The 22,641-nt window shown below is 44.6% G+C and overlaps 1 protein-coding gene across 1 annotated transcript; it reads left to right on the forward strand.

Moving 5' to 3' along the window:
* The first annotated feature begins 701 nt into the window (after nucleotides 1-701).
* KLHL6 (kelch like family member 6) lies at nucleotides 702-21,261 on the forward strand. Its single transcript, XM_010128384.2, has 7 exons — nucleotides 702-1,012; nucleotides 5,892-6,057; nucleotides 11,300-11,749; nucleotides 14,126-14,363; nucleotides 17,730-17,932; nucleotides 18,875-19,088; nucleotides 20,249-21,261. The coding sequence occupies exons 1-7, from the start codon at nucleotides 753-755 to the stop codon at nucleotides 20,548-20,550; spliced, it is 1,833 nt and encodes a 610-aa protein (XP_010126686.1). The 5' UTR covers nucleotides 702-752; the 3' UTR covers nucleotides 20,551-21,261.
* The last annotated feature ends 1,380 nt before the right edge of the window (nucleotides 21,262-22,641 follow it).

Raw genomic sequence — 22,641 nt, forward strand, 5'->3', positions numbered from 1 at the left:
GGATGAGCACACATACACTGCTCCCTAGGCTTCAGCTTCCACTACTAGCCAGAGTCGGTGGCATGATGCTGGCTGCATGTGCACATGAGGGACATCACAGTGCCCGGCAGCGTGGCGTGAAGACCATCAGGTGCAGGATCTTTGATGCTGCTCCATATCCTGGAGAGAGTTACACCTATTTAGCCTTAAAGAAAAGCCATCCAGTGTTTGTCAGCTAACATGTCATGAGGGACAGAAACAGCCACTTGGAGGGCTTTCTGAATATGTGAGCGTATTATTAAAAAACGAGACCAAAACCAAAGCAGCTCAGTGATTAATAATCACATACCTGGAAAAAGAAATTTTTAAAAATGTCCTCTTCCCCTTAGCCAGCCCAGTCTGGCAGGAGCGACTCGATAGCCATATGGTACACCTATCACTACAACCAGCAGATCCGGATAACAGCAAAGGACTGCTTGGAGGGTGGGAAGCAGGCCTTCCCTGTCACTTGTAATCTTCTCGCATCCAGAGGCATCTTAAGTCCTTTCTAAACACGTTGATACTGCCTGAAATTCACCAAAAAAACCCAGCCTTTGTTTGTGTTAACAGGATGAGAAAGTGCAAGGCTTCCTGTTATGTGTGTGTGACAGCTATAGATAAGCAGAGACCTCTGGACAGGAAATCCGCCCAACTTCTGCAGTGTGACTCGTCTGAAGCTTAGGAGCTCTTTTTAGATCGAAGCACCAACAGAATGAGACAGTGCCGGCCAGAAAATGGGGGACACGCTGGAGAAGAGCTCTGAGGAGCCCGAGATCTCTTTGGACAATGAGTGTTCGACAAAAATGGGGGACCTGGTGGAAGTCTCGAGTGGTGAAAAGGTCAAGTTTGATGATACAGGACTTTCTCTGGTGCTCCAGAATGGCCTGGAGAACCTTCGGCTTGAAAATTCCCTTACAGATGTCATCCTGTGCGTAGACAGCAGGGAATTCTCCTGTCACCGAGTGGTTCTTGCTGCAGCAAGCAATTATTTCAGGTAAGCCATGTAAGAAACAAAACCAAGAAACTTACTTTGCTTCTTAGCGTTGAACTGTAGATCTCCAAGGAGTGTAAATTGGGTGCTAAACTGTCCAAATTTGCAGTGAGTCTGTAATTCCTGACACCTTTCAGCTCTTTTTTTGAAGTTGGAGACTTAAATAAGGCAAGTGTTAAGTTGTAGATTTGCCGAAGTTCTGATACCAGCACTCAGCAAGTCTGCTAAAGGCATGCAAAGAAACAGAGAAGGAATGGCAGACAAGTGGATGAGAAAATGGTGTTTTAACCAAGTATCTGTAACCCCCTGTATAGTCCCTTTTGGATTCAATCAAAGAGGAATATTCATGCAGATCACGCTGTATTTTTATTGCGATAGGAGTGGGTTTGTGGAACTTGAAAATTTTTCCCATTACCATTCTGTAGTAAAAATATATATTGCATTAAATTGTTGAGGAGGAAAGAGAAGGAATTTTCCATCTTTCCTAGGGCTACCAAAAATAAATTTCAATGGGAAATATCTGCTTGAAAACAATTTTACCATTTCACCCCCTTCTTCTGGTGCTCTTGAATTTTTTCAATCTTTTAGTACTACAACAGATAGTCTATCTGAGACTACTGGCCAGCAAGAACACATTTTAGACACACAGGGGAACTCAGTATCAGTTTTAACACAGATTTTCCATTATTGTTTAGACAATCACATTTGCATGGCTGGGACTTTTTTTCTTTCTTTTTTTTTTTACTGCTAAATTGGTCAGATGACTGAATAGCTACAGAGGAAACATGAGAAAAAAGAACCTGTGACCACTTGTGACATGAGCAGAAAGCTAATTTTAATGGAGTCTAGTAAGCTTTGCTGGCAGTGCCTGGAAGAATGGTTCTGCTTTTATCCTCTCTTATTAGACTGTGTGTGTGAATATACGGAGATAGGTATTACTTCTATAGACTATATAGATCACATATGTGAAAATGTACAGCTAAAAGCAGAGATGCCCGAATATTTCTTAGCAGCAGGACAGACAGCAGGTGCACAAATTAAAACAAGAATTACCATAATGTTACTCTGACAAACAGCAATTCCTCTTCTGCTACACGGAAGGGCGCTGCAATCAGAAGGGACCTCCATAGTTAAGAACAGGCAGGAGACCTTTCTGATAACCACTGTTGGCCGGTTTTCCCACTGAGCCCCAAGCTGCAGCCTACCCCTTGGGAGGACAGGAGATACCTGGCTGGAGGTCATCTCATCCCAAAGCAGTTGCACACATGCATAGGGTCTGCGCCCTGGGACTGGACCCCATGGTGCTCAGCTGGGTAACCAGCACTGCGTCCTGGCCAGGCAACATCCGCAGTGCTCAGAACCAGCCAAAACCCACGCAGCCCTTGTTTGGTCTGACACAGGCAGCCGGCACAGAGCTGAGCGTCCTGAGAGGGATGGCAAAATGTGTGTGAGAGAAGTAACAAGAGTGAATGGAGGGCTCAGGAAGGGGAAGCTGAGGTTACTGTGAAGAGGGAAAGGAGGACACAAGTCTGCAGGGAACTGAGCTTCACTAGTTCTGCTACTCACAAGGCGGCTTGTTTCATCTTGCCATAATTCACCAGAAGCTGCATGGGCCCAAAGAAAGAAGAAATTTGTAAATTACACTATTGCTCTGAGTACTCTCCATCCTGTTACGGGGCCTCTAACACCCTGGTGTGACAGCCACAGGAGCAAAGCAAAGGGACTCTGTGAGTCATGGGCTTCATTCCCCTGCAACAGCACATTACACAACTCCCTTCCTGAACGTTGGGGGCCATAATGCAAGCAATCCGCAGCTGCTGACTTAAACACATCTACACAAAGTTAACAACTTCTAGTCCTTCCTTCAGCGCTGCTTGTGAGTAGATAGATTAGTCCTTACGTTCTGCATCTAGAGACAAAAAAGCCTTACCTCTCCATTTACCTGGATGAAGGTAACAAAGCAGAGAAGATAAATACAAGCTGTCCAAGGTGGAACAGTAGTAGTTCTTTACTCCTGCACTGCTCAAGATAGTGGGAGAATGGGGCTGGAAGAGGTTGAAGCAATATTTTCCAGAGCATACTCAAACTCCAGCACGGTTGTTTGAAGTCAGGTTCGTAATTCCAAGCACAAGCACTCCAGTGTGGGTGGGTGCTTAAAGAGTGCTTCATAAATTCCAACTCCTCATTTATTTCATTGAAATTTATCTTTGTTTTTTCTAAATTTACCCATTTTTAGGTATCTAAATTTGACCCTAGGCCCCTCATTTCAGATGCACATTTCATAGAGTAAATGCTGGCTCAAAGGCTTAGTTTAGAACCACCCAGGGACAGGAACCAGGGAAACAGACAACAAAATTAGTAGCCACATCTGACGGATTTAGAGCTGCAGAGAAAATAATCATACACCTCTCTAGGTAAGTTCGGGCAAACTCAGAGGTTCAGGAGCAGCATTTTAATCTCCAATAGAGAAGCTCAGCCTGATCAGTCCTGAGCGGTATCAGGGTGTTCCCTCCAGTCGGCACACAGGGTGGGGATGAGGTCCACTCCATCTGAGCAGAAGGAAGGCCACTACAGCAGTCAGCTGTCCTGGATAGTACTGCCCTACCCACCTCTGCCACCTTAGAGAGAGGAGGACTCCTGGAAGAGCACAATGCTTTAGATGTGTGATTGCTGCAGACTGCAGTCATGTTACATGAATCTGCATCCTACGAGGTCGAGAGTGAATGGCAGCTCAAACGCAGTTTCACAGATGAGGAGACAGATAGGTGAAAGCACTTTGACAAGATCCCTCTGGAAAGCCTCCGCCAGAATCATGAGGTTGGTTTCTGAGCAGGCTTGCAATGGTGTAACGTTGGGTATCTCCAACTGATCTCCATCAAACACTCCGGCTTTGTGGGGCGGAAGTGAGAGCTCTCACCTCCCCGACAGGGATGGTTAAATACAAGTCTGGAGTCACCAGTTTGAGAGATAAAAGGAACAAGAGCAGACAACACCTGCATCTTACAATGGCCTATTTCTCATTCAGATGAAGCATTCGGCATCTATCAATCCCGTGCAATTCAAACGGCTGTTGTTACAAACCTCCTTCTCCTCCTTGAAACCCCATTCCCGAGAAGTGGGTACTGAGGACTGTTATTTTTGTCACTTGCCTGCATGACCCAGATGTACAATATCTGACACTGCCAAAAGGGAGAGAAGCTAAGGAGGATCCCAGTTTTGCGCTCACTGAAGTTAAGGAGCATTTTGTCTTAACGTCTTTCAAACACTCTGATTTCAGTGGCAGCAGAAACTGGACCACAGAGCAGAGCAGTGAATCAAAAACCTCTAACGAGCTGAGATGAGTGAAAGGAAAATGAGAATTTGGGCTGAACGTCTTTTCTGACAAGCAACATCTCTGCCCAAGTTTCCTGCTCAAAAGTTAGGTCTCTTTATCCAAAAGGCAGTTTTATACACTGAGATAACTATTACTATTGCTATAAAATCTCTGCTGAGGCAAGGAATGGGTAGCTCTTAGAGCAACGAGCAGCTGGTATCTTCCATCCATTTGCCATTCAGCATGCCTAACTGCTTTGCCATAAAAAGTGTTAACATCTTGGTTCCACTAAGATATGTCCGTCAGACAGCTTTGTTCTGGCACCGCTTTTACAAGAAAAGCATGTCCTAAGACTTTGGACCTCTAGCCTCTTCCCGGGTTGCACTGTCCTGTCAACATTGTACATGACTAATAAAGAAGGGCTTGGTATGCAGGGTAAAGAGCGCTTCTAATTACACTTTAGATCTGCACATGTTTTTCACCAATGTGGTTACAAGTGGACTCATGTACTTCCAGTCTGTTCAGCCAGATTACAAATGATGTGAAAACTCACAGTGAACAGGACAAGACTGATCAAAGCAAAAGCAAAAGCATTGGAAGAAATACTTAAAACTATGAACTGAAAATGCAGATGAAGATGCATGTGTTTGCCTTGCAGCTACCACAACACAAAGAGAATTTAAATAGCTCTTAGAGAAATTTCTGATCTATACCCTACATGAAATATCTGACTAGCGCCGAAGGGGTGCGTGGTAGTCACCTTTCAAATGCAGTATTATCCACCAAAGAAGAGGTGGTATCAACATGCATGAAAACACTGCACTTTCTGGCTAACAGTAGTTCCAATTCATGATTATTCAAGTACTTCTCTAGCCAAGAGGTACCAACTCTACAATCCTACCAGAAGCTCCCAAAATTTAGTAGAGGAAAAGTCAGCCTCTTAATTAGAAGAGACCCCATAAACCATTCCCTCCTGGCCCATCCCTGGTATTAACGGGGTGAAAGCTATTTGGGAAGCTTAGAGGTGAGGGTATCACACATGTGGATCTGGTCTGGCCCTCAGGGTTCAGCCTAAGCAGCGTTCTGCAGCTGCAAAGCACAGGGGCATTGACCTTGCCAAGGGTTATAAAGTACACGTGCTAAGTGTTAACGAAGTATGGAGAATGCTGGTGGCTTCTAGGTTTGGGCTTAATGAGTTGGGCCTGTACTAGAAACAGAAAGAGTGGGAGTCTGAAAGAGGCCAGCAGGTGAGACATCACAACTGCTCTGCAGCATCGGTCCAGACACAGAGCACTGCTCGGGGAATGTCCCAGCTGCCTTTTGCTGCCGTGGAGCTCTACTGCACAGTCCAGCTCCGGGGTATCCATCATGTGTGTATGCCTTATCAAACTCATAAGTAAAGAGGTATGAAAACAACAAAAGGATTTTCCTTGTTACTTTGCTACAGGCCTAATTGCATGAAATATGAAGTAATCAGAGTATTCTGTGTTGAAATCTGTACAACCAAATGTTTTCAGAATGCTTCATCCTGGCTGGGATGCAGTAAAAGATAAACGTCTTTCTTTTCAGGGCCATGTTCTGCAATGATTTAAGAGAGAAATATGAAGAGAAGATTATACTTAAAGGAGTTGATGCAGAAACCATGAATATACTCTTGGACTACACCTACACCAGCAAGATGCTCATCACAAAGCAAAATGTACAAAAAGTCTTGGAAGCTGCCAGCCTCTTTCAGGTACAGATAACACAAATGCACTGATCCGGTCTTGTTGCTCTGGCAACACCATGTTGTACCCTGGTTAACTCATTGCAAAATTCTCTGATTTCATGGGTTCTGGAAACATTTTGCTTCATATTTACCTACATTGTGTTAAAAAGTGGCAGTTGTAGTGATGTACTAGAATGCTACTGTGCTGGGTGCTGTGCAAACAGGCAGTCAGCTGGGCTCTGCCTCAAGAGCTGTTCCTGTGTGCCACCTGCCAGGCAGCAGGGCTGTGTTGTTGGGGCAGTGTCCCCAAAGGTTTAGGTCAGCCTGTGAGGGCCGGCATCCACCAGCCCAACAGAGTTAGTGGGCAGTGGCTGGCATTGCCAGCCAGAGCAGGGAGCTAACTTCGTCTCTCCCTCTCCATTGTCTTGAGATGGAGGCTCACCAGCCAAAGTTAGCATCCTCCTTTGTAGGACTCCTGATGTAAAGGGTTTTAGTCATGACCTGGGACTTGTGGGAAGTCAGACTTGAGCAGCGTTACTCAGCCTTTGGTCCACAAGGTATTCATGTGTCCTGTAAATCACCTGTGAGGTCTACCAAATTGCAGTCCGTGGTACCAAGCTGCAAATTGCTAACAAATTGCAACCAGCATAACCTGCCAAGTGCCAATGTGTGTATGCGTGTCCAGTCTTTTCATTAAGGAGGGCAAGAAACACCTGACTCCACAATCATCGTGGTTCCTTATGAACTTCAGATTCTTGAATCTTGCATGGGAGGTTTTGCTCCGAAATGAACCTGTGGCCTTTGGGATTCTGGCTGTGGGGAGAGAAAGGAAAGTTATCACAAAGTGCTCCCCAAGGTAACTCAGAAAGGGTGGTGTAGCTTTGATGTCACCTGGGGCTGGAGTGCAGCAACTTAGTGACATTTTCAGCAGACCAATACTACAAACTGGTAACACTCAAGGTTACTTTTAGTTCATTTCGAGGATACTTTTCTGTGTTCTTTTTGTTTTCTTCTGAACCTTTTTTTTCTTTAGGATCAGTCCTCAGTTTCTTTTTTTCTGAAACCATCAAAAGTATAAACTTACAGTTTTTCCTTTCTCTTACATATTTTTCATTAAAATTAACATTAAATTTGATTCCCAAGGCTGGTGCCTTAAGAAAACTACTGGACACTGTTAGAGTAGTGATAAAATTGTGAGGGTGCCACAAGAAAGAATAGTAAACTACAAAAACCTAGAAAATTGGAATGCTCACCTAAATGCAGTGACTCTAAGTCTTAGATACTATCAAGATTTATAAGGCCTTAAAGCCTCACATTATTTACGGGTGAGGGTTTTGGCTGAAAATGTGTTTTGTGTAAAAAAGATTTAGTAACTACTAGCATTCTGCCAGCTTGTCTCTGCCATTTATGCCAAAGAACAAACAGAAACACTTCAGAGAGTCCAATGTTTCATTTCACTAGATCAACAGCTGAGCAGATTAATTCTGCAATTTATTGTAACATTTTTGTTTGGGAAATTCTGTCCGTTCCAATTAATGACATGTGAGAAAACCAAATTCAAAAAAGAACCTTTAGCAACAATTTTTGGCAGTGCCTCTTTTCAATCTCTCAGACGTGACAGAGAACCACAAAAGAAGTAACTTGCACAGTTCTGGATATTCCAATATAGATACTCCACTCTTCTCTAGAAACTATTTTTGAAAGAGTTTTATATGATTATGCCTCCCTTTAGTCCCTTTCAGTAAGTTTTGACCAAATGCAGCCAAAACTGACAGCGGGGAGAGGGTGAAGGCTATTCAGAGAGAGCAGAAGCCCCCCTGCAGCGTGCTTTGTGCACAGGGATTTCCTCCTGGGGAAGCAGGTGAAGGGTTTGGAACAGGGAGCTGCTGAACAGCTAAGCCTCATCCTGAAGTGACCCAAACAAATTCTTCCACCTAGAGCACAGTTGCAACATGAGTTCAACAGTCACCTCCTCTGTCTGGGCTGGCGGCTGGTGCCCACCCTGGATCCAGCCCAGCATGCTCTGCCTTGCCACATGCCTGCAGAGCAGCTCATCCTTCCACCTCTTGGTAGGGCCAAGATCTCAGCTGCTTCTCAGGGCCATGGTAGAGAGCTCTGCTTTACATTTGGTAATTCAACAACAACCTTCAGACCTGTCTACACCTGTCCTGTTCCCTGAGAAACCTCTGTATTACCAGAGATCCTCAGTAAGGCTGGGGTGAGGGGCCACGTCAGCTGCTTTGGTGGAGGCAAAGAGATTGTGGGAGGGAAGCAAGCTCTGAGCAGATCTAAAAGAAATGGTACTGTCACGAAGGGCTGTGATGACCACTGCCGTGGAAATTCCAGCTGCAGTGGGAATGGCAGAGGTTCCACGCTAGGACCATGTTAATTACACCGCAGCCACTATGCAGTGCCAGCCAAGAAGGCAAGATTTGCTAACAAAGGGTTTCTGGGCAGCTCTGGGTTGGAAATTGGTCCGCAGGCTCAGAAAGCCGTCAGCTCCCTGGAGAGCCCCTGCGAGGGTCACTGTGCCCGTTCACCGGTCACTGGCTGGCTCCCTGCCGTGGGACTCCCTTGGGACGCAGGTGTTACTGCCGAGCTGGGACGTGCCGCCCCTGCAGCCATGGGCAGAGCGGGTGCAGGATCTGACCCCGAAGTGTGATGCATACAGAGAGGGATTATGAATAAGAGCCCTTTCAGCCACTGTTCCCTTCCTTTTCTGGGGGTTACACCAGGAGGCAGGGCTGCTGGCAGGGCTTACACTAGACAGCTGAATCAGAGCTGGGACAAGCAAAGACTAAAATGGGGAGAAGAAATTTTATTATTCAGAGAGAAGGGGAGGCTAAGTAAGCATATAGGATGTCTCTAGCAAGTAAGAACCTGGATTCAAAGGAGTGTTAGAAGAAGGACACAGTTATTGAAGAAACTGTTCCCAGGGAACAGGGATTTAAAAATGCCTAGGGTGGCATTAGGAGGGGTACTCACGGAAGGGAAAGAAGAAAATTTACAGCTCTGCAAGAATAATCAGAGCAGATGAAGCAGAGGCTCAGAGCTGTCTTCCTCCTAGGTACTCTCCTGAGTCACCTGCTCTCATGGGACTGACTGAAGCATGCCCAGAAGTTTGGGGGAGTTTTCGGGGGAGTTTTGTCTCTAAATGAAGGGAGTGGTGGGGAGACAGCACAGCACAGAGATTAGGAGCAGCATCCAGGGAAAGTCCTGCTTTGATACGCTGCCGAGAGGTCCGACCTCACTGGTTAAGCCCTCGGTGGGGACAGTTTCTCACACCCACGCCTCGCAGTTCTACATTTGTCTGGCCACAAACACAACTACCCAGCGTGATCAGTGGTGCCTGCGTGGCCGTTAGACCAGCGTGCACTGCCTTGGAGAAAACTCTCTGGTGTCATCTTGCGAGTATCACTCTTAACAAATCATGTATAAATAATTAGAGCACTCTACAGTCCTTGGGCCATAGGCTGGTGAGAACATCGTTTTGGTGTCTGTTCCCAGACTTCTGGATGACTTGATGAGTGACCTTGGCAAAACCCAGATTTGTTTTTTTTTTGCATCTCGTTACCGCCAACTTTTAAAGGGCTGATGCTTTATCTGCCTCAGGTCTGAGAACTACCTGATGTTGGCAGAATCCTTTCAGATCCTCAGGGAAACGCACTGGTCAATTCAAAGTGTTAACCTTGTGCGAGCCCAGAGACAAGGCAACGCAAGCGTGCCAGGCACCGAGGGGCCACCCAACTCTGCCACGGTGCCACAGCATGCCACTGACATACTTATGTCACAACAGCAGCGACATATTCTGAGACCTAGCATACCCTTGTTCATCAGTCAGTTGCATTTCTCTAAACCCTAGACCACATCTAAATGTAAAACAGGAACCAGGTAGTCTGTATGCAGCGTCTGCAATCACTCAGCTCTGGTAAACAGTCTAAATGTGTCAACACGACACTGCCGGGTCTGGAAGATTCTACCCTAATTACCGAAATAAATCTACATACTACACTGTTTAAAAATGTTTCACTTCCTTTTTGCCCCTATATTACAGTTGTGCAACTTTCCCCTGTGGGACACAACGCGTTAAAATGGTTTGTTTGCTGACGCTGGATGGAAAAAGGACACAAAAAGCATGGGTGGAGATGCACAGTATCAGTTCTGACCCATCTTTCTGTATGTCACTGCACTGCTCAGTGGCAAAACCAACAAGAAATACCAATTCTCCGTCCATATCTGAAATCACAGAGGTGATGGAAAGCCCAGGATGAAGCACTGTAACTTAACAGTTCTATTCAAAACTGGTTTCCGATTCATGAATAACCACCAGCAACCCAGCTCACATCGTAGTTCATGGCAAATGCCCCACAGACATCTGTGGTCCAGGACCTGCACATTTGGGACCCTCGGGTGGGGCTGTTGGGCAAAGGAAATTAATGAGATGAGTTGTGAATGCAAACATGGGAAGTTCTTTGATTAATAAGACTCTGTGTAAAATCTACACCTATGTTTTTTTGAACCAATGGTGATGACAAGGAAAACAGAGGTCACTAAAACCTCCGAAGGCCTCCTCCACAACAGACACTTGCCAGACAACCCTGGCTGTCAGACAACTCAAAGATTTGCTGATGGTCAATCTCTTCCTGCCATGTCCCCCAGTGCCGGACAGCATGGCCATACACTTCGAGGGCAGGGGCGCACTTTGGCCCAAACCTCCCAGACCCCAGCACTTATTTTCCACCACCCTTGCAAGGCCTCAGACATGTTCAGAGTTTGGATGGCAGGAGCATAAATGCATACAGTGGAGCCACTTGCACTCCAAAATCAGACTCCTTTCTCATTGATCTGAGCTGACATGCAAGATGAATCAGGGTAAGCACATCTGAAGCCTAGGGACCTTATCTGTGCTTTGTAACATCATGGTTGCTAGTGCTTTGAGATCTCATGGAGGCAAGAGGAATGGTAGAAAACCCTTTACTTCTGTGAAACAAATAAAATTAATCACTGTCATAGGTTATTCTGTGTCCTGCAAGAGGGAAAATGATATATGGATGCAGAGTGAGAAAAAACAGTGGGAGGAAGAAATTTCATTTCAGACTGCAGATTCTGGGAGATACCTTTCTTCATATGACTGATTTCTTGTCTCCCCCAGCTCTTTGCTGTACTGCGCATGGCTTGTTGGGACCCATCCCCAAAGGTCCATAGCTCTCCTGTCATACAGCCGTACAAGTAACCACTCTGTGCTTATACATGCTTTTTCTGTCTACAGTTCCTTCGCATGGTGGATGCTTGTGCCAGTTTTCTCACCGAAGCCCTCCAGCCAGAGAACTGCGTTGGCATCCTGAGGCTGGCTGACGCCCACTCCCTGCACAGCCTAAAACAACAAGTGCAGAACTACATTATCCAGAACTTCACCCAGGTCCTGAACTATGAGGAGTTCCTGGAGCTGCCAGCCGACATTCTCTGCAGCACGCTGAAGAGTGATGACCTCTATGTCACGGAAGAGGCACAGGTGTTCGAAACTGTAATGAACTGGGTTCGTTACAAGGAGTCCGAAAGGTTTCCGCTCCTGCCATACGTGCTAGAGAATGTTCGGCTGCCCCTCTTGGACCCCTGGTATTTTGTAGAGACTGTTGAAGCCGATCAACTCATTAGACAGTGTCCAGATGTCTTTCCTTTGCTCCAGGAAGCAAGAATGTACCATCTGTCAGGCAATGAGGTGAGTAAAAAATGAAGGCATTTGCTGCTCTTTCTAAATGTCTCATGCTTCTGCTCAAAAATCCCATCAGAAGGAGCAGTACTACGAGGCAGAAAAAAGTACTCACACAGAAGTTTCACTAACTCGTGCTACTGAAAAGTCAAGGTGGGCCTCACTAATTATCCTGCTGATATGGAGAGTTTAGAAACTTTTGGCAGGTTGTTTTAAAACGAAGCTTCCTGTATATGAGCATCTGAGCTTGACCCTTCATACACACACTTGCAGACCTCATCCTGTTAGAAACAGAAGTATTAGAAATAGAGTAGTATAGAAATAATAGAAATATTATTTCAAGCCCAAGAAAGGAAGAATAATTTTCCCACTAAACTGTGCCACAATCTGTAATGACTGTTTTAATTCTGAGTATGTAACACCTCCATCTGTTACTTATGGGGGGAAATGTTTCAGAAAGAGGAAACCTTCTGTGAAGAAGACGGTCTCTTCCCAGAGGAGAGGTCTGTCTATCTTCCTCATTTGCAGAGGTCCCTGCACCAAAAGAGACAGGCTCATCCTGACATCCAGTCGAGTCCTGTCCAGCCTGCTCAGGGTAGGCTGCGGTGCATCTCCAGTTCTTCAATCGCCCATCCTCTTTGGAACGTTAGGTATCAGTCACATCTCCTGGCCCAAAATATAGGGTAGAGGGGAGAGCTACCAGAGGTCAGATTTCACAACAGGAGCAAAGGTATGAGATTGTGTGAGGAAATGTCTGTGCCTTCTCAGTCAGAGAGACAGAGGAAGGCAAGAGGCTTGAGGAGCATGTTGTGGATCCATCACTAACAGGGGATGTGTCACTGGCAGGGGGACAGAGACCAAGGGCTCTCTGTGCCACTGACTGTGTAAGACAGTACATGGTGACCTGGGGGAGTGGTGCCTGTCTGGTGGGAACTCCTCGAGGAAGCCTTGCCCCACTCAGCAGTGCTGTCGGGTCCATGTGGGATAGATAAAGGGAGCGTTGCTCAGGGTTGAACACTCATTACATTCATCTTCAAAGGGGCAGCCGTCAGAGGCAGGCCTGTCGGCTATCCTCCCCCGGGGCTGACGCCTGGCAATGGTGACAGACGGGTTAAAACCAGAATTTTGAAAGCTGGCAAGTTCTAGGACAGATGTTTTTTTTTTTTTTAAAAATTGCCTACTAATTTGCTAAACATAGGGAAAATAAAAGATTTATGCCTGTGTAAATAATATTTTTAATATAGATAAATTATGCCAATTTATAGAAACATGTTAAAAATAGAAGAAGTAAAACTGTAAGCAAGCTGCCTACTCTCACAGTATGTAACCTGTGGGTCCACGGACTGCTTCTCTGTGGCACGCAGAAGGTCTGCAGAGGAGTGCAGACCTCTCCCAGCAGACATTGAGGGTCTGCAAATTGGCAAATGCCCTGTGACACAGGATAAGCAGGGGAACAATTTTATGTGCTCCTCATGCCTTTTACACTGCATTTCTTCCAGTCTGAAAAACTGAGGGGTGCGGGAGGATAAAGAAGGTTATTCCTTCTGTCCTTCAGCACAGAGCTAGCATACCTCAGGACACTAATGCACTCATTTCCACTTGCTTACAAGTATTTCCTCCAAGCAGGACATGAGTTTCCAAGCACCCCCTGCATTCTTTGCTCCTGGTGAACATCTACCCAGGAAGTGACTTTTTCCAGCGTCCCTGAAACAAAGACCTGCTCAATAAACTGAGCCAACAGGCAGTAAATTAGAGCTAACCACGTTTCAGAGCTTGGTGCTGGCTTTAAGTAAATCTTCTAGTTTTAGCTTAAAATTAAGGCTTATAAACAAAGAAACAAATAAAAAAAAACCCCACAGTTGAGAATTGTTATTGCATTGACACTTCAACATGTGTCGTCAGGACAAATAATAAGAGCACTTATTTTTTGCTAGTGCTAACTGCAGTCCTGCTCTCTCCACGCTCCTCAGGGCAACCACGAACCTTGGGGCCCTTCTACCTTGCCCTCCCTCTGTCAGCCCAAATAAAACCTGTCCTCTTCAGCTGCCTCATGTGCACCCAGCCTTGTCACTAGTGCTCGCCTTCATAGCTCTTGGTGCCACCCTGGGAATTCCCAAGAGGACCTGAAGGGATCCTAGTGGGTAGGCAAAAGCAACTAAGTCCAGGGTTGGAGAAATCCTGCTGAAAGAAGGATACAGCAACCTCTACTGAATGCTTCTAGGATGCTTTCCAAGCTTTCAACTTAGAGGGTATTTGATAATTGGTTCAGCTGATGTAAGCCAGTTGTGATTTGCAAAACGGGTAATCAGAAAAAAGGTCACCAGACCTTTCTGTAATGGTAGGTGTAAGTGCCCTATGTACTCACTCTGTCTCGCTTGCGTTTAGATTATTACAGAAAGAACCAAGCCCAGGATGCACGAGTTCCAGTCTGAGGTGTTTATGATCATAGGGGGCTGTACAAAAGATGAGAAGTTTGTAGCAGAAGTGACTTGCCTGGATCCTTTGAGGCGAAGCCGCCTGGAAGTAGCAAGATTACCAATCACAGAGCAGGAGACGGAGAATGAGAATAAAAAATGGGTGGAGTTTGCATGCATTACACTAAAAAATGAAGTCTACATATCAGGTAAGGAACAAGACATTGGGAGTGGAAGAAGGGAGCAGAGGGGTCTGACAATTATTTCCAGTTTTTATTGAGGGCATGCTTGAGGCATCTTTAGGAGAATTAAGCACTACAGGTATTCCTAATGCTTTGGCTTTGAACGGGCTCCAGAGAAGTGCTGGATGTGTGACGATACAGCCTAGCCCTGGTTTTAGCACAGGATTCCTTTTCAACCAATATTAATCTATATGCATGGCTACTTGTGTGTGGCACTCTAAACACTCTGTGACTGTGGTCATGGAAAGGCCCCTGAGAACAGTTTCTCAAACATAAAATGAAGAATAGTTGCTCCACCATTTTCTTGTAACAAGTCCATTTGCAGCTCCACATGCATAAGCAAAATCCTGCAAGAATTTGACTCACTCTGCAAGGATCGGTCAAGAACCTGCAGGGAACAGTCACCGCTGTTCAGCTGCAACCTGAAAACTGCACTTTCAGGAGCACTTCTGCAGCGGTCAGACAGGACGCTAGAAGTGCCCACTTGCTAATGGCAACATTAACTGTCAGAGCCAGATGAAACCCAATGGTCCAGGCACACAACATGGGTCTGAACCCATTTGCAGGCCCTCATCCTGAGAGCTTCAGGAAGCACATTTAACTTCCCACACAAATAAAACTGAGCTCCATGTAGGGGTTTGATCCTGGAGTTACAGAGTTTTTACTTTGATAATCAAAAGGCTAAACTCAAACTTACTAGTCAGTTTGACAGCTGGTTTTGATGGCCTGTTGAAAACAAGTCTGATGATCTTGTTCTGCTTTCCAAAGGAAAAATGATAGCAAGCTGATCATCACTGTCACGTTACACATCACAGCACAGAGCAGTGCCTCCATGGGTAGGACATTTTTTCCCACAAAATCATCCACCAAATTCTATATTCACTTAAAACAGGACAGTAGAAAGGAGGAGGGAAGGCTGAAGTGTGAATGCTTTGCTTAAATATGAATAGTGGTCCATTGCCTTTATTCAAATATCTTCCGTTGCATTCTCCCTTTTCAGAATCCACATTTTTTTATCATCTCGTTCCAATTTAAAGTTTATTAAATCTTTATCTTGGGATAAGAATTAGATTATTCCTTCCCTAGGAAGGAGGTTTTTCCTTTCAGCCCACCACAGGGAGTTTCTTTTTACGCTGGCAGCAGACCCTCTGTTAAAAGTTAGCTGTAGAGGGGAACCAAAGTCAAACATCTCGACTAGAGAGCATCCCTCACACCTTCACACCCTTGAGTTGAGAGGTCTCTTTTCCACTTGCCTTTAATCTCTTACCCTTTCCTCTTTTTCAAGGTCACAGGCTTTTTGCTTCCTCTTATTCCTGACATCTTTTCCAGTGTCTCTTCTCTGCTTTTCTTTTATACTCTATCCAGGCTACCTCCAGGCCAGACTAACACCTCCCTGCTATGGTGAGTCTAAGCTGGCTTTCCTCTTGGTGCTGTTCTCACACATCCTCTTTTTTCCTTCTCTGCTTAATTTCTTATCTTTGACTCCCTCTGTCCATTCCCTCTTAGCCTTTCTCTGATCTGATTTTCACCCTTCCCACCCAAATAAAGGGCTGAGTGGACCAAAGTCAGTAGTTTATTTCTAGCTAAACCAAACTATTAGTGGCTCAATCCTGATTAAACATCTGCCTCCTCCTGCATGTCCTTCTACTCTTGTTTTCTTTCTTTTAGCTACTGTGACTTGGTTCTTTCCTAACTCGACCTCCTGTCCCACGTGTTCACGTCCCTTGCTATCTGGGTACAGTCTGGGGTCTTCTCTGCTCTTTTAGCCTTTGAACAACAGGAAAGTTCTTTGCACAAGATGATGACTACTTTTAGATCACCATTTCCCTGAACAAAATAAATGCTTTGACTGGATGGACTGAAACACTACATTTGTAGTGTAACTAAAAATGATATGAATTATCACTCACCATTCTGTTACATTTACTAATTTAATTAATTTTTTTTTTCATTGAATTAGAAAGAACTGTGGTCTAGAGAAGGAAAAGGGAAAAAAATCAACCTCCAGTTCTTTCAAAAATCTCTCTCTGCCCCGTTATGTGCAGGAAATTCACCCAGCTCAGGTTCCTATCAGATTTTCAGCCTGGGCAGGAAAGGATAAACTAATGCAAAAGGGAAATCTCAAGGGAGGGTAAGGGGAACACCTGCAGTCTCTCAGCCCCATTGTAACCATGAATGCTGCATTCAGGCCCTTCAGCCACTTCAGCTATTTGAGCGCAAATAAAATTCAACGCATACATGTGAAAAATACTGAGACAAAAGCATTACAAATGACTCTTTCTAGCATGCTAATTATCTCCTATTCAATCTGCTATTTGGCCCAGAGATGAGCTCCATCACTTTGCAGGGATCTGGCTGCCACACAGAATACCAATGAAGACAGACACTTTCTCAATGGAATATGAATTCTCTTTTCAGTATATTCACCAGTGAAGCAAATGTTTAATCAGGTTGCAGATGATGGAATAAGCTACTCAGTCTGTAAATGCGGTTTCAGGCTTAACTAGTGACATTTGTATTGCAGTTACACCAAAAATTATATGCAAACCAAAGTGCTTGTCTAAAACACTGCCCTCTGCTTCAGCATGAGTAAAGGTTCACTTGCAGGTCAGCTCTAGAATGAGTTTGCAGGGTCCAATTCTGATCTTCAATCAAATATGCAGCAAATCCAAGTCAGCAGAGAAAGAGACCAGAAGGAGAGGTACCAAAATGAGATCCCAGCCATATAATCCCGAAGTTGAATAGTAAAACTTCTAACATGTCATGCAGGACTACTGTTGACAGGAGTTCAGAGTCAGGTCTTTTGTTTTAACATGTAAACACTAACCTAGCTGACTGGATCTACCCTGCACAAACTGGCAGTTTCCCAGTGCAGGCCTGTCTTCGAGGGATTTGGCACTACCGATGGCAGCATCCTCCACTATCTTATTTAAATCACGTTTGTTTATTTGTCATTTCCCAGCATCCTGCAAAGCCCTGGTGGTGCACAAAAATATCCTGCATATCACCATGCTGTGCGTGCTTGGTCTTTCAATCAGCATTAAAAGGAAAGTGGTTGTGGTCTGGTAAAGTGAGGAACAGTGATTTATCTTTACTGAATATTAGGCTGGAGAAATTGTTCAGAGTTTCCTCCGCTATTAAGTACACTAAATGCAGAAATTTTCTTCTTGTATAACAGGGGCAGGCCATTGGTGCAGGTAATTAAGAAGCTAATAATAAGGACCAATTATTTATTTTCTATTGTGAGAACACATTTTTAGATTTAAACATATTGGAGATTTGGAGTAAATACAAAATATGCTATTGTATTTATGTGTGTCATGTACACTGCAGGTGGCAAAGAAACAAAGCATGATGTCTGGAAATACAACGCCTCCATCAACAAATGGATACAAATTGAGTATCTAAATATTGGGCGATGGAGGCATAAAATGGCTGTGTTGGGTGGCAAAGTATATGTCATTGGAGGGTTTGATGGCATGCAGAGAATCAACAGCATGGAAGCATATGATCCCTTTCATAACTGCTGGTCAGAGGTAAGACACTGCGTCACATTTTACTCATTTGGAACATTTTAATCAGAAAATGTTACAGCTTTGAACCATAAAAATGGACAAGACAGGATCTAGTACAATTCTTTTAAGTATTTCTGGTCTGTAAAAACCCTAAGTATTTTTTCTTTAGAAATGCTTATCCTTCAGAAAGTAGAAATCACAGGATTGCCTGCCAGTCATTGCCTGTGAGACATCTAATGCCTAATTTTACTTTTCTTAGTTGGCTTTTAAAGCTAGTAGTCCATAAATCAGTGAGTAAGAATATGGTACACATGAACCAGAGCACAGGCTGAAACTACTGCTCTGATACAATATATATACAAAATGTGCATATTAGCCTGTGCATTATATAGAGTACGGGTTATACATTTAAAGTACAGGTTTTAAAGTACAGTACATTGAAAGTACAGGTTTCAAAGTAAACAAGATGGAAAAAACCCAGTTCTAGCTGTACTTCAAGCAATTAGAGGAGAGTATTAGGCAGCCAATTAATCCATGAGATTAATGAGATTAGGCATCATAATGGCAGATACAAACCCTAGTTTTCAGATGATACAAAGCCATGCAGAGGAATCTAACAATCAGAGCTGCAAGTAGAAAGATCATTATGAACAAGTTTCTTGGGTTTTTTTAATGTACGTAAGGGGATTTGGGGCATTTCTGACATTTCCTAGCTTTGAATTGTTGACAACCCAATGTTAATAACAGCATTTGAACAGAGCATAATTTTATTAAGAGGCTTACAGTCTTAAGAGAAAGCTGAAACAAACTTCTCCCTTATCCCTAGAAATGTCATTTTCTGAACCCTACTGATCATCTTAAAAGGGACATCTGACTTAAAGTTCAGCAGGCTCCGACCTCGTAGGCATCAGTCTGACTCCTTGAAGTCAAAAGGGTTACTAATGAGTTTTTACGGTCGCACAGGCTGCTCCCCTTATGGTCAATGTAAGCTCCTTTGCAGCAGCGAGCTACAAGAAGAAACTCTACGTGATTGGGGGAGGACCCAACGGGAAGCTGGCGACAGACAAGACACAGTGCTATGACCCTGCGACCAACACGTGGAGCCTGAAAGCTGCCATGCCAGTAGAAGCCAAATGCATCAATGCTGCAAGTTTCCGTGATCACATTTATGTTGTGGGTAGGTGAAGCATCAATGCTCCTTTTGGTCTAGACATAGTAAACCTATTGTTTCCCTATCTAGCAACAAATCTAGTTCAATCTGGATAGAAATCAGCCCCACGTGAGGTTTACAAGATAAAAAAGCATTTGGTTACTGCATCCAAAGCAATCAAATTACCCAGACTGATGCATTACCAACGGCAAGGTGAATCACTGTAACTAACGTGTATGTTTTCAGCCTGCTCCAGTTGGGAAATGAAACTTGTTTAAGTCACCTCACAGTGACTTGATCATCCCTGAAGTATGGGATTTGTATTGTCAAAATCAATATTTATTATAACTGCAATAGATAAATGCTCACTTTGGCATCAGGTATTATTGCACCTCATCAATAAGACCATGGCTTCAAGGTTTCCCCAGTCTTATTCGGTACAGTGGGAGACAGACCAAGTCCCTGCCAGTTTCCGAATAAGAATCATTCAGCTGTTGGTACTCTCAGGAGGGAATATATTTTCATACTCTTTCTTGGGTACTGAGGTATGGACCATTTCTCAAAAGAAAAGGGCCCTGCAAAATTGGAAAAGGTGCACAGAAAGTTTCAAGAACCACTGCAGATTTGGGAAACATGGAGAAACTGAGGGTCACTCTCTGTTTAGTTTACCCATAAGATTACAATTTTAGTCTGACAAACCCCTAAACAAGGAATGAGCTTCTGAAAATAGCCAGCTCCAGGCAGAAGAAGGTTTAATGGGTAGATGGACACTGAAGTTAGAGAAGTCAGTGAAGAAATCATGTCCCCACTTCTAACAGTGACAGCTTACCACACCTAGTCCTTCATGATCTAAGCTCTTCTAAACAAAATTGTATTTTTCTAAAGTTGTATCCTTAGCTGAAGCAGCAGGTACGAGAAAGGTCTGTTGCTGAGTGCGCTGTGGTCACACTGCGTGACCACAGCAGTTTGTTCTGGCCTTAAATTCCACAGCCTTATGAACAATAAGCGGCCTTCTGCGGATCTGGCTTTCAAAACAATAAAATATCCTGTGACCTTGTTTGTTCTTAGCTTTGGGGCATAAATCATTCTTACAAACGTCAGGAATGGAGCCTTGCTGAAGTGGGTGGTTTAGCTGAAGTCTCTTACAGGGACGGCTGGTGCCAAGTGATATCCCTTTTCCTCTCCAGGTGGGGCAATGAAAGCCCTCTACTCCTACAGCCCCCAGGAAGACACATGGTGCCTGGTGACTCAGTTCACCCATGAGAGAGCCAGTTGTGGGATTTCTCCTTGCAACAACAAACTGTTTATCACCGGGGGCCGAGATGAAAAGAACGAAGTAATTGCGACAGTGCTGTGCTGGGACCCTGAAACGCAAAAGCTGACAGAAGAGTGTGTCCTGCCTCGGGGGGTGTCTCATCACGGGAGCGTGACCCTCAGGAAGTCTTACACGCACATCCGTAGGATTGTGCCTGGGGCAGTTTCTGTCTGACTGTAGGAGAAAGAAACTCAATACCTCCGTGCCCCAGTGGCACAGGGTGCAATGTTGATGTTTTTTTAGTTGCAGGATGGATGGAAATACTGCCACTAGGGTCCTCTGGGGAGTATCTGTATATATGCTCAGCCCTTCCATTTCCTTTGTACAGTATATCCTTAAATTATCTTAATTCCTTCCCTCCACAGGAAAAACAAAGGGACTAGCTGTAGTTTACTCCTGCCAACACAATACCTCCAATCAGGCAAAGAAATGTGATGTGTAGGTGGGAAATTTACTTCTCAGCTATATCTGCCCTGAAATGTGCTTGAACTGGCTCAGCCCGGTCCTGAAGTTTGTTCAACTATTTATTGTGTTAAGTTGGATTTGCAGCACCTACTAGTGAAAAAGAGAAGATGCTTTTTGGAATGGAAGATTTGCAACTTTGGTGAAACATAATGTTGTTTCCTCCAAAGCTGCGCTTTTTTTTTCCAATGGTTGGCACATTAGATTAAGTTAAAACTGGTTGGTTTGTTTGTTTGTTTGTTTGCTTGAAGACACTTTGTTAGTTTTTCAGTTCTGCGTGACCAAAAATATCCATCTCAGTTTGCAAACCTTGCTGTCATTCCCAAGAAAGAGACTGCATAGGCTGCAAATAGAAATGAACGCTAATCTGGTTCCACTGAACTTTGATTGTAGCTGTTTTTTAATAAAGCAGACCAAAACCTAGATTCCTTTTTGTTCTGTTCTGGGGTGATTTACTGTTCTGCCTGAAGGGCTTTTTCCTCTCGCTGCTGCTGTGGCCAAGTGGAGGACCGGTGCCCCCGCCTGCTGGCATCCCTGCCTCCATCCCCACTGGGTGGCAGTGCTCTCCCAGGATTTTTCTCACGGGTTTTGATTTCCTGGAATGCAAACGGACAGAACAGTCTGCCGGAGAGAAAAACAGTTCCAGGTACTGTTCCCAGCCTGATTCCTGGGACCGTCACATGCTGTACCAGAAGGGGCAAACGTTCAACAGGCCAGGAGGGCCCGAGTCTCAAGTCCCTGCATCTGGGTCAGTCGTAGAGAAAAATAAACACTGAAGAGGTCACGCCCGGGGATACTCTGGGACACTCTTGGCCAAAGGCTGGGAACATATTCCCGTCCTTCCTCCCCTGCCTAGTTGCTGAGAAGAGCCAACTCACTATTAAATCAAGATAGAAAACACTATGCAAAACAAATCTGTCCAAGCACAGAGTCACGACTGCTTCCAGCCGTTCTTCCTCTCTGTAATGCCTCCTTTTGCCTTATACAGTATTAAAAATAATATTTCTCTCATGTTGTGCTGAGAAAGAACCGTGGGTTCCTGAATTTCAGCACACTAATGCCAGAGTGCTCAGCGGTACAGCAGGGCTTGCAGACCACACTGGTGAGTCTGCTGCAATCGTGCAGGCTGAGCACAGCAGATGCAGCCCATGGGGCAGGTGCATGCCCCCCAACAGGTCTCCACTCTGTCCTTCCCTCAGAAAAATTGCAGGAAATCCTGTCTCCTCTGCAATTTGCCCCATGCCTTGAAACTCACTTCTGTAATTCCAACCAATCCCCACATTTCCTTACTCTAATTTTCCCACAGTCCTTCCATTTTCAACTATTTTTTAAATTAGTCCCCTTCCTTCTTTACGTTCCTGTCGTTCTGTAGGGTGCATTGCTTCTCACGCTTCCATGTTGGCCCAGACTGTCCCATCCTGCTCTATTTTTCAGAGGGCCTGAAGAAATGCCCTCTAAAAAGAGTATTTTATTTCAAAAGGATTTTGTGAAGAACAGTTCCCACCTTTGACTTGGCTAGCAGTGCTGCTGGCTGGTCTACAGGGACAAAGGTGGATGAATGGGGAAGTCTCCCTTTCCCCTTGAGGACCTGCATTTCTGTTATCTTCACCTGTTGCCAAAACTGATGATAGCAGCTGCTGAAGCTGAACAGTTCTTCCTGCCAGGAACCATCCTAAAAACCAGTAGCCCTCAGGAGTTGGTTGCTGATTTTCTTCCCACAATGTCAGTAGCAAAACTAGTATTTTTTTTTCTCGAGAAAAATAATCCACTGAGTTGGAAAAAAAGTTGTCCAAATAAACTTTC

Source organism: Chlamydotis macqueenii, chromosome 9 (genome assembly GCF_036417535.1).
Source record: "Chlamydotis macqueenii isolate bChlMac1 chromosome 9, bChlMac1.mat, whole genome shotgun sequence".
Lineage (NCBI taxonomy): Eukaryota > Metazoa > Chordata > Aves > Otidiformes > Otididae > Chlamydotis > Chlamydotis macqueenii.